This window comes from Protomyctophum bolini (genome assembly GCF_963924005.1).
Source record: "Protomyctophum bolini genome assembly, chromosome: 22".
Lineage (NCBI taxonomy): Eukaryota > Metazoa > Chordata > Actinopteri > Myctophiformes > Myctophidae > Protomyctophum > Protomyctophum bolini.
In genome coordinates, this window is record NC_137883.1 from 9,654,652 (window position 1) to 9,667,273 (window position 12,622).

General features: G+C 43.1%; 1 protein-coding gene across 1 annotated transcript in view; it reads right to left on the bottom strand.

The window, feature by feature from the left end:
• Positions 1 to 12,622, bottom strand: part of trabd2a (TraB domain containing 2A) — a 74,653-nt gene that overhangs the window by 7,869 nt on the left and 54,162 nt on the right. The window contains exons 5-6 of the mRNA XM_080755336.1: positions 8,037 to 8,127; positions 1,524 to 1,790 (exon numbers count right to left, since the gene is read on the bottom strand). Coding sequence (XP_080611462.1) covers positions 1,524 to 1,790; positions 8,037 to 8,127 — 358 coding nt within the window. The remainder of the gene's footprint in view (positions 1 to 1,523; positions 1,791 to 8,036; positions 8,128 to 12,622) is intronic.

Below are 12,622 nucleotides of genomic sequence, written 5' to 3' on the forward strand. Positions count from 1 at the left end.
CTGTAACGATGGAAGTTGGAGATCCATGCCCCACCTGGCTATGCAATGCCCGTTGTACCCGCGTCAGAGTACCCTGTCTGTGTCCCTTTTATGCCCATATATGGAGATTTCTGTATCTGTCTCTCTGTGTACCTTTAGTCCTATATATGGAGTTCTGTGTCAGGCATGGCCAAATAGTGTTGTGAGGTCAGAACAGGCCAGCTCCATACATGGACCCAGGACAGGGGCCCTGTCCAGAGCCCGGGCAGAGAGGCCTTTTGTGGCGGTTCTGGACGACTCGACACCGGGAACTGAGCTCCCTGTGGTGGTGTGGAATGCGTGTGTCGAATTTGAAGTCGGTGGGGCGAACGGTTCTCGAGTTATGTGCATTACAGCCGTACACACGTACAGACGTACAGAGATGTGGTGCATTTATAGATAGCTAAAGTGATTTTTACTAGTTGACTAGTTGCTTAAAGCCCTATTATCTACTACTGATTTCAACAGGCACAACAACATACTGTACACAACTTTCAAATCATCAAATGAAAGCACAATAAAGACAATAATCGCCTTGCGGTTGGTCAGTCCAAACAAGTCAAAGGAGAACGTGGTGTCAACAGAGATGACCATGCCTTGTGGCAAGGTCCCCTGTTTTCCTCTGAAAGGTGAGCTTGTTTTGTTGGCTGGTTAGTCCCTGCCTGGAGCCATCGTGAGACCAAAACCGGATGATGTCTAAGATTTCCCAGGCTTCTGTTTTCATAGCCAAGACACTTATACCAGGATGCAACCAGTCTGGACCTATACCACACTGCACTGGAGGCTTTTTCTTGAGTGTGTTGCATATACGCATACAGTCCATGTATGTGTTCACACACATGCACATGCACACAACACACACACACAAACACGCACACACAGAGTACGGTGATGTGATACACTGACTGGTTTAGCCTGCAGCGCAACATCAGGAAGTGTCAGTTGTGTTCTATAGACCAGTGGTTCCAAAAGTGGGGTCTGGGGACCCCTAGGGGTCCTTGAGGGAGTTCCAGGGGGTCCCCGGCTAAATGATAGCGATCCTTATGGATCCTTATGGTCTGTAACTCTGAGAGTGTACAAATGGAACCAAATGGACCCTAACAGGTCCATTTGGTTTAATTTGCACCGTGACATGAAAAAGTTTGGGAACCACTGCCTTGGGGAAACTTTGACAGAAAAAGTCTCGCTCACCGTATAGAAACTAGAAGTAAAACTCCTTAGACTGAGACTTCAGAAAATATTTTTTATTTTATTTTATCATGCTCATAAGGAACCACTGCCTTACATTACTTCTCACATAAGTAAAGTTACCCCGTCGCACACCGAGAATAGCCAATGTACAACAAGCTCACAAGTCACAATGCATCGTACCGCAACACGTCATGATCATGAACACGTTATGACACGTGTAGATTGGCTATTTTTATGCAGCGTGGCAACGGCGTACGATTAAGTACGAATCACGCTCAACTCGCGTCTCTTCTCAGACCTCTTTCTCGCCTCACCTCTCCTCGATGCGGACCCAGAGGTCGTTGAAATGCCGGTGTCGCTGTTTCTTCTGCTTGTTTCTCCTCTTCTTCTTCATCATCTTCCTCTCGGCCTTCTCCAGCTGCTCCAGGCTGTCCGGGGGCAGGAGCATGTGGGGCAGGGGCTCCGTGCCCAGGGGGTGACCCAGGTGGTCCTCGTCGTGGTGGGGAAGCTCGTGGAGAAAAGGCTCCAGCGGAGGGGGCTCGTCGTGGTTGTCCTCCGTCTCTGGGGAAGAACTGGACCTCCTTGCAGATGAAGGAGTGACAAAGAGAGACACAGAGAGAGAGAGAGAGGAGGGTTAAGCTTCGTAGCTAGGCATTTGGAGATAATATAACTATCATTCAACCAAGGTTGTTTAATTCCCTGTCATGAGGAGAGGAGGATTTTATGTAATGTAAAAATACAATATTATATATATTATACAGAAACAGCTCTATGATAAAGTACGGTAGTGTAGCTAAAATGGTGAATATGAGAGACCCAATGATATTCTTCATAAAGAGATCTTACTTCCGCAAACCAGGGGATGAGCGAGTGACGTCAGGACTTTGGTGCTCTATACGACAACTACTGTCCACATTTTAGGAGTGACATTTTTATGTTATGTTTATGTTATTTTTGCAATTTGTTTTGTCATTTTTTACCTTAACCCTAAAGCTGAAACTAGCGGATCTGCAAGCTCAGAACGCGTTGTGCTGCAATGCGTTGTAAGCTTGCAGCTCCATTTTCAGTGCACGGCACCGGCACGTAACCCCTAAAGCCCTACAATTTGGCCCTCACAAGTATAGTAACAAGCACAGACACGAAACATGGACTCGCTACAAACATTTAAGCTTTTGTTACACATGTCATTTTTACACATGTAATTCTTCTTGTGGTTTCCCCTGAGACAGAAACTTCTGAATGATCTGCAGCTTTCCAGTGTCTCCTCCAATATCCAAACACATTCATCCTGAGAAAGTGTGTGTGTGTGTGCTCACACACGCGCGTGTGTGAGTGCGTGTATGCGTGGGTGGAAGTGAGACGTTTAGCTACCCCATAGTGATTTTTCAGTGACTTAAAGAACTGTGTATTTGTGTGTGTACACACACACGCGTGCCTGAGGGATTCACATCTGTTTGATGGATGATGGCACCGATCACCTATCAGCCATACTTCCTTTTCTCCCCATAGCGCGCGCGCGCACACACACACACACACACACACACACACACACACACACACACACACACACACACACACACACACACACACACACACACACACACACACACACACACACACACACACACACACACACACACACACACACACACACACACACACACACACACACACACACACACACAAAGCTGGTTGGTGAACAGGGTCAGGGTGAGAGTATCATTGGACATAATAGCAAGCTAACAGTTCACCAAAACGCATGGATTTTATTTAACTTGGTATCCAGGACTGAAATTTGTGGAAGTTTGTATGGAACATTTCAGCCACTGTTTCTACACCTGTAAACTTGTGAAGTGACAATCAAAATTGAAACTGAGGTGTACTGTATGTGTGTGTGTGGGCGTGTGCAATCGCGCATGTGCGTAAAAACTTGTAAATGAGGAGTTCCAGTCTAGTATAATGCTTGCTCACAGAGGGGCTCTTGTGAGCAAAAACAAAGGCAGAGTCAGAGGTTCATGGGTTTATATAGCCATTATATGCAGGGGCATTATAACAGACCATAAATGTTCAATATTACATGGTTCATGCACGTAGCAAAAGTGGTAACGCTTGTAAAAGAAAAAAGGTACATTTTGACACTCTCCGGTAATACTGCCGTATGTAATAGTATTTTCTGAGGAATTACTCAAGAAGAAAGAATTAATTTAAGCCACTAATGTAATTAACAAAATGTATTCGATTGCTATGCTAATCATGCTCTCTACCAATAAACACAATAGCACTAGACAGAAGGGGACAGAAGCAGCAAAATAATAGTTTGAGGAAGCAAATTATTTTTTTAGAGCAATGAAACCATTACGAACGAACGAGAAAACATTTGGCTGAGTAAGAATTTCTTAATTTGAGGACACATGCACACTCACAACACACTACTTTCCCCAAGACAAGCAATGGGCGAGAAAGAAGTTTGATTTAGACTGGGGTTTACATGTGTCAAGGGGGCCACGGGGCCATTTAGGCCCCTTTTCAATTACAACAGCTTAAGAGGCGTGCAAATCAAACTCTAAACTCCACACGGAGCTCTGAAGGACTGTGGTGTGCCCGATACACAAAGGGAACGATTGACTGAAATGACGAACCCAAGGGACACTGTACACAGTCAAATTCTCACTGTACATTTAACTGAGAAGAGTGTACTAATGGAACCAAAATGGTGTGTGTGTGTGTGTGTGTGTGTGTGTGTGTGTGTGTGTGTGTGTGTGTGTGTGTGTGCGACCGTGCGTGCATGCATGCGTGCGTGCAAGCCTGTGTGATTCTTTTCATAGTTTATGACAATTTGTTTGTTGTGCAAGTGCAAAAAAGAAAAGAACAAATATTGTTTCTCTCAAATTATTTTCTAATCATTAGACATAATTCGTCTATTAAAAAAGTTGTGCTTTTATAAAAAAAGGTTTTTTGCATTTCAATTTAATATCAGAAAGTAACACCGTATTTACAGTTTCTCCTCGATGCATTTTGTTTTCTGTCCTGTTTTCATCTCAATGTTCTTAAAATTTTTATAAGCCAACAGCTAAAGCAAATGGCAAAAGCTCAGAGCTTCAGGGCAGGCTGACTATTTTAAGGCCTATTCCTACTCTAGTTTTAGGTGATAAGGTGACCAACGTGGTCGTTGGGAAAACCACGTCATGCTGCGGTGATAAGCGACTCACAGCTCACCCAAACATCTGTTTTTACTAACCACCGAAACGATGGTCACCTTATCACCTAAAATTGGAGCATGAATAGGCCTTAAACCGAGGAAGACAAAGTTGAACGCTTTCACCAAAGAATGGCTGGATCTAATCACTTAAAGATAAGTGGAAGCGGTCAAAGAGATGGGCCACAATGTAATACCAGTGAATCAGTGATCATAGAACTGGTCTAAAGCTAGCCTATTGCTAAAGACGATTTTTTCCCCGCCAACATTCACAATTCCACATCAAAACATGGCTATTACACAATTAGCAGATCACTAGCTGTCTCTGGTTAGGTTTAAGTTGTTAACATTCTGTTCCCACCACAGGGACATTAGTAAGAGTAAAAGTAATGTAATAAAGAGAGGTGTCAACATAACATTTACAGTGAGACATAGTCCTTGAGAAAAGCATAATCAATGAAGGGATTATTACTGCGTGTAGCTTTTGATTATTTGCAGACTTTCTTTTTTTTTTTGACCACGGCTTAAGCAGAACTTAGAACATCTGTTTTGGGTCTGCAAGATGAAATTAGACCAACTATGGAGTTGCGCTTACTTGGAAAATGATTCCCATTTGAAATCCAGTCTGCAAAAAAAAAAAAAAAAAAAAAAAGAATCGAGAGAGAGAGAGAGAGAGCTCAGACAAAAATAAATAAATAAATACCCCCACGAGGGCCGCAGGGCAACAGTTGCAGCCAGGCCATGAAACCGTACACCAATTTAAGTGATAAAATATGGACCTACCAATTTCACAGACTCGTGTTTTCAGAAGAAATCATAATGTGTAACAACGTTGTGGTGGAATAGGATACCCTCCTGCCTCACTCACTCTCTCTCTCATCTCTCCCCTCTGCCTTTCGTTGTCTCTCTATCCAACAGGTCCCTGCCATACCTTTTCTCTCTCCATTAGGGCTGCAACTGTTGATTATCTTATAAGCGATTATGCCATCCATTACTTTTCTTACATGGAATGATCGAGAAGCGTGTTTCTTTTCATATAAACACAAATTTATATCAACAAATCAATTAACCGCTTCATCGTTGTTTTATACTTCATAAAAAAACATTTTGTTATAGATTTTTAAAGTATTGACTATCAATTATATTTTATAATCAGTTTACTATACCCCTACACTCCATTCTCTGTAGCCATTCAATCAGATTGTTAGCATTGGCATTAACCCATTTAGGCCTGACCTCAACATTTAAAAAACATCTTCGAAATAAATATTTTCACGATTTTTCAAAAATAGCAGATCTACAAGCTCATAGATCTAGGAGCTTGTAGATCTGCTATTTTTCAATGGCTAAATTATAACAATTCCCGCCCAAAATGGGTTAACTAACTTCAGATTTTTGAATTTCAGATGTTATTTTTAATATACATCAAATAGCCCAAATATCCGATCTACAAGCTAAGGCTGTGCATCAGCAATTTTGTGCATATTTTTACAGAATGTTTACCAATTATAGCACTGACGAATGTCTTAGGACCAAAATGTTTGCACTTTGAGCACAGAGCACTTTATAAGCATGTTAAAATTAAAGAAAGGATCTTTTCTTAAGTCTCATTCTAAGGAGTTTTCCTTCATTTTTTAATACAGTGAGCGAGTCTTTTTCTGTCAAGTTTTTCCATGTTCACCAATTATGTCATGTCTAGGGTTCATCTGGTTAAAGATTATAACATTACACCTATCCTTTGTTCCATCGTGTCTTTAAAAAAGACACATTATTCCAATCATATTCACTCCCATGTGGTACCAGGAAATGAGGTCACATCCACACTCAAAACAACCAATACCACATTGCTCGGCGTTTCACTGACTTCCCAGCTCTACACCTCTGGTGTGCTTTCATCAGACGGCCACCGCTCCATTCCGCTCAAGTCCCACTACGACATCCCCCCCCCCTGTACTGTCCACAGCTTTGTTCGGCTCCGACCTCAACCTGTGATGATGACATGTACCCCGCTGTGTCCAAGCCAAAGAAAACACAGCCACTTATATAGAATAGAAATCGCATTGTTTCCGACTTAAGTCTTAAAGCAAGGATTTTAAACTGGAGAACAATTGGCCTTCTATCATTGTTGCTTTTGTTCTGTCATAAAATCTGCCTCTCTCTCTCTCTCTCGTTCTGTCTGTCCGTTTCTCTCTCTTAATCCCTCTCTGGTCTGTCGGTCTTCTCTCTCTGATTGTATTAACGGTCTTTGTAGCCGTTTCTATCCACACTAGGGTGACCAGATGGTAAGGGGAAAAACGCGTGACAACCGGGGGTTGCGGTTTTGAGCCGTCAGGAACCCTCAGCAGGCCGGGGCAGTGGGAGCCATCACAGCTACGTCTGTAGTTCTTCTATTTAATGTACAGCAAACATGATCCCTTTTAATACTGCACCCAGCCGTGTTCATGCTAGCGGGAAGGTTAGGTGCTGACATGTCCATTACTCTTTTGAAGACATATGCAATAAAAGTGAACAATGAACACTTTTTTATGACCTGAAGCTTGAAACCTTGCATTAACACCATGGTTCTCAAAGTGGGGTCCGGGGAAAAGTTGTATCAAATGGCGGCCCACAGCCTAATCCATATAAAACGGGGGTCCTTAAAATTAAAGAGGTTGAGGTCTATCATGTTGTAGGTATTGTGGAGACAAAATCAGAATATTCTCAAACATACTGTAAATTAAATGTTAAAAAAGAGAAACGTTGAGTGAAAGAGAGATACCTTGAAAACCAAGGCGGGGGGGAAATAAATGATGAGAACGACAATGGCATCACGAGTTGAAGATAGACGAGCCACAATGTGCGAATGCAACACAGTGAGGTTGTAGGTCGGCCATTTCCGGAGGGTGACACAGTCATGCGATGGAACATGAATTGGGCATATCATTGACAGGAAGACAGCGCCACGGACAAAGGAGAGGTGGAAAGAAAGATGGGAAAACAGAGAGAAGGAGAGAGAAAGAGAGTGCAGCAGCCTTCAAGTGGTAAGTCCGTTTCCCACATTGGATTCCAGCGAAGGCCGCAGCATTGCTCTAAACTATCACCCTTAAGAAGTCTGGCTTTGGCGGTTTAACTTGTTTATCACTTCAAGACACGGCGCTCCACAGCCCAAGAATTAGTCAAGGCCACAGCAGAGCCACAATCCTTTCTCTTACACTCTCCAAATATCACTTCCAGAACACGCCGGACTGCGCGACTTGGAAAATATCAGGATGTTGAGGGGCGCTAGACCCTGACTATGCCCAGCTTTGTGCGTTTGTGTGTACCCCATAGCGATGATTCGATTGGCTGAGCACGGAAATTGAGGATACAAAGTGAGGACAGAAAGGTGATGATGAATGATGCAAGAACAGCGGCTTCTATTTCAGCATGCCAACTCTCCGGGGAAGAGAAATACGTTATATCAGCTTGGAATCCCCGTCGATGATGCCATTGGTAGGAACGGTGAGGACCAATCATATTGAAAATGGCTGAAGCGCTCCTTTAAGTGTGTGTGTGTGTGTGTGTGTGTGTGTGTGTGTGTGTGTGTGCGTGCCTGTGTGTGTGTGTGTGTGTGTGTGTGCGTGCCTGTGTGTGTGTGTGTGTGTGTGTTTACCTGCTAATGGGTTGCCCAGCGGGGGTGTGCTCCACCTCGTATCCATGGCGACGCAGCACGTCAATCACGGTGTTGTTGCCCAGGAAATGTCCTGCAATCAAAACGCATTGGTCACTTATTAGGACTGACTGACTGACTGACTGACAGTTCACTCACATGAGTGAACTGCTACGCTTAGGGCTATAACTAATGATCATTCTCTTATATCCATTTATATATAAATGCACCATCGATTCATTGATCGATTAGTATTAAAATGTATGCAATGGTGCCATGCTATAATAGTGATAATAGCCGATCCACAGGTTCACAATGAGCATGTAGATCAGCTATTTTCACTATTTCAAAAAGTGTCATTTGTTGGATAATGACACGACCAAAGTAAGGATTATTAACACAATATTATCACATTACTGTCTTTTACCCCCACCGTTCTCTGTTGTTTGTGACAGGACCACAATGGAAATAAGTTCTAGACTTTATCATTCGCATGCGCGCACACACACACACACACACACACACACACACACACACACACACACACACACACACACACAGTTTCACGATGCTCATATTGCAGTCATGTCACATAGTATACTATACACACATGCACACCGCCACAGACGGACAGGGGGTCATTGTGTCACCGACTAGCGGAAAAGGTTTAAGTGCAGTTTTTAGTGCTTTAGGGCTTTCTCCCAGGGATACGTGACAATAGATACTGGATGGATAGCATGGCTACAGGCCGTATGACTGCTTTACAACCACAAGGTGCATTTCACCTTCAACTTAACTGTATTTAGATAAAATAAAATATAAAAAAGCAAAGCACTTTTATAATACTTTTGTACTTTTAGTCAGGTATGATGTGTGATAGGAAGGTATCAGCAAGACTCAAAGGGAAGGTGTTGGAACTGCCAGGCAAAGAGAAGATGTATGGATATAGTGAAAGAGGACATTAAGGTGGCAGAGCACAGGGTGAGATTAAGGCAGATGATTTGCTGTGGCGACCCCTGAAGGGAAAAGGTTAAGAAGACTCAAGTAAAAGTTAGATTTTTTATTATGTTGTGCTATTGCTACTTTCTTACTTAAGAAAAACATTACACCACTGGGCCAAAGCTACCGACTATGGATCCTCTGAAATGACATCAACTCCCACACCGCAAAATCCTGGAAGTGTTATTTCTAACTCAACGAGTGTAAAAAAGGACCCGAGAGGGGGTCTATTACTTCCTACGTCCTTCCATTCTTGGACCATTCGTAATCGTAACTAGCATTCATCAATTATTTTCTTCAGAGCGTGGAATAGTGGAGTCGATGTATGATGTATCAAAAAAGGGAAATATCTAATAAGTAAAGTACCTCAAATGAATTGTACTTTAGTCAAATTGGTTACCTTACACCACTGCATTTGCTTCACTCTCCCACTCTCTCATTTTAAAACATTCATTCTCACCCTTCTCCTCTTGTCATCCTGCCTTCCCTTTCTCTCTACCATTACCTCTTCTCCCCTCTCTCTCTCTCCCTCTCCCTCCCCTTCTTCTTTCTCGCTGACCCTCTCAGCTAGGTAAAGTGGGGGGCATTGAGGATTCAGGTTGCCATGTCAAGAGGTCTCCATTCTTCTCCGCACGCTGACAAAGGCCAGCGGGGGTCCATTGTCCGGGCCCGCTCAGCCATGGCATCGTAGAGCCGTGCAAACAAAAAGCTCAGCACTCTAATCTGGCCCTGAGCCATTGAGACTTTGCCCTCGTTGCATTATGGGTGCCATGTTGCATGCCCCCTTGTCAACAACCTCTAACTGTTGACGGATAATATGTGACAACCTAGGATGGTCAGGGGACATTCTAATTTGCTCTTTTTACTTTCTCCCTCCATGTTTAATTCATATTAAACATGATGTCTGTTCTTTTCTGGTTGCGTGTCCTGGATATCTGTGCTGTGTGATTATACATCACTGAAGGAAAGTGCTAACGATGCAATTAAGACCAGGTTTGAAACTATATAGATGGATAATAATGAATTGCATTTTCATAGTGCTTTTCCAAGTGCTCAAGGAGCTTTACAAAGGTTCATACATTGGGAGGTGAATTGGCGAACAGTCGACCCCAGCGTCCTCACTTCCCACATTCACACACCAATGGTGGCGAGCTCACACCAACCAAGTCATTGGAGGCAATGTGGGGTTCAGTGTCTTGCCCAAGGACACTTCGACATGTGGACAGGAGGAGCCGGGGTTCGAACCGCCGAACCAGGGATCATTGGACGACCTGCTCTACCTCCTGAGCCACAGCCGCCCAAAACTCTAGTAAGATAGATTTGGCTGAAATTGTAATAGCCAAACACTAGTCACCAGTATTATTATTGATCAGTATATACGCCAAAATATACATACAATAAAGGATACTGAACCCGGTACAAATGTACAGTAGGCTACATCAAAGAATGCAAAGGGTCTTCAGCCGTTACTTTCCCATCAATCATTATCACGACTGATCAGGCACACTCAGTGGGGGAAGATTAGGTTTAAACTTAAGTAAAAGTAGCAATACCACAATACTTTCCACCACTGGGTGCACTCAACCAGTGGAGAAGTAGGGATCAACAGAGAACTTTGCAAAGCAGCAGCAGAGAGGGATGGAGAGGTACAGAGAGAGAGACAGACAGAGGGAGAAGGAGATAGAGGGATGGAGAGGTACAGAGAGAGAGAGACAGACAGAGGGAGAAGGAGATAGAGGGGGTGTGATTGCGACAGAGCGAGACCCGGCACGCACACAAAGATGTCCTGCTTATCCCCATCTGAAAACAACTCGGTGACGTGTGACTGATGCGAGTTTATTTCAGGGGATTAAGGTGGGATATGAATGAAGCTCCCCGGCCGCCACACACTAACGAGAACACTAACAGCCAGGAGTTAAACCATCGGTCCTCTGCTGTCGTCACACGTTCTCACTGTGTTGGAAAGGACCGTTTCAAACACAAGTAGCAGTCTGTCATCATGGGGATATGGGAGGTCTACTCTACACATATCGCCGCCGTCGGGCGGAAACCTCCTATCTCCGTATTTCATCTTTTTATGTCGATCTACAAGCTCACAATGAGTCGCTATCTGACACATTGTGAGCTTTATAGATCTGTTATTTTGACCATTTCTGAAAATGTTCGTTCCATTTCTTAAAAGTAACCGTTTTGGATGTACATGGTTTTCACCCGACAGATGCATGAAAAAGGGGGACTGTTGAGTCAATTATGACTTAACTAGTTTGACAATCCTTTGAAACAAGCTGTGTATTAAGAATATTTTCTACCTTAATCCTAAATTGCGCAGATAAGTAATTCACTTACTACAACACACCGGCAGATCATCTATTTTATTCCTTCCCCCATATTTTTGAATTATATTCCTTATATTTCTCAATTTCTTCCCTGAAAAGGTAGCAACACATAGGTAAACATGCCAGCATTTCATGAAGAGGCCATTTTATAAGCAGTTCTCCTCAACAATAAGCTGTTTCACATAATATAAAAAAATAAAAATAGCCTGCCTGTGCTCCAAAGTTACGGAATTACAAGCAAAAACAAAACGTAGACATCTCTGATTAAAAATGATTGATGCCCCTCTGAGCACTGGAAAGGAGAAACAGAAAATTATGTTTTAACAGTTTGAGTTTTTCCTGAAATTAGGCCATACATGCGATGTAGGCTTTGGCAGCCAGTGGTACACAGTAAAAAGCCTCAGTGTTCATTTTAACCGAGAGATAGAAATGTGACCCAAATGGATGCTTCTGTTTGGGTCCATGTACGTTAGAAGTCAGGTGGGTAATTTCCATCTCCTTAGTTGCTTTGAAACCGGAATCGGGAAAGAAAAACTGAGAATTCAACAGGCCACACTGACACACTGCAGTCAAAGTGGAAAAGAAAAAGGAACCAGGAAAACTGTGAAATTGAACTAGAAAAAGACAAATGGAAAAGACAGCTGACAACTCCCATTATCACATCCACCTCAGTGAGCTAATACACAGCAATGCAACACAGTAATGCTCAGTGTTCATTGAAACATTATGAAGGCTAGCGTCCCTATTCTGCAGATAGCGTTCGATGAAAATAGCTGATCTACAAGCATGCAGAAGAGGGGTATTTTACGCCAAATCTTTACACCTGTTAAACCTGTGATTCTGATTCTCTCAAGACTGCCATTCCGACTACGTGGTTTCTGCGTGCGGTCAGGGTTAGAGCGAGTGGGACCACATTTATTTATGTATCCTTAATGTCAATAAATATAGCTTCTCAACTTGTCGCGTTCCAAAATATCCTCAGGCGCTGACCCTGTAGCATTCCTTTTCGAGAGGTAAACGGTATTATAGACTAATGCTGTATCAACGGAGCTTCAAAAGGTGTTGCCTAAAAAGACTACCGAAATGAATGTCACACAGTGTGACTTCAACTCTGAGAGTGTTGATCTATCTGAAGGTCTGAGGAGCTCTAGACTCTCCCGGCTCCAAACGTTATACCAATACATTTACCCACGATGGGAGCAGCATTCTGGTGTGTGGATTTGATCGTTTTTTCAGTGTGATCTATCTTCACAC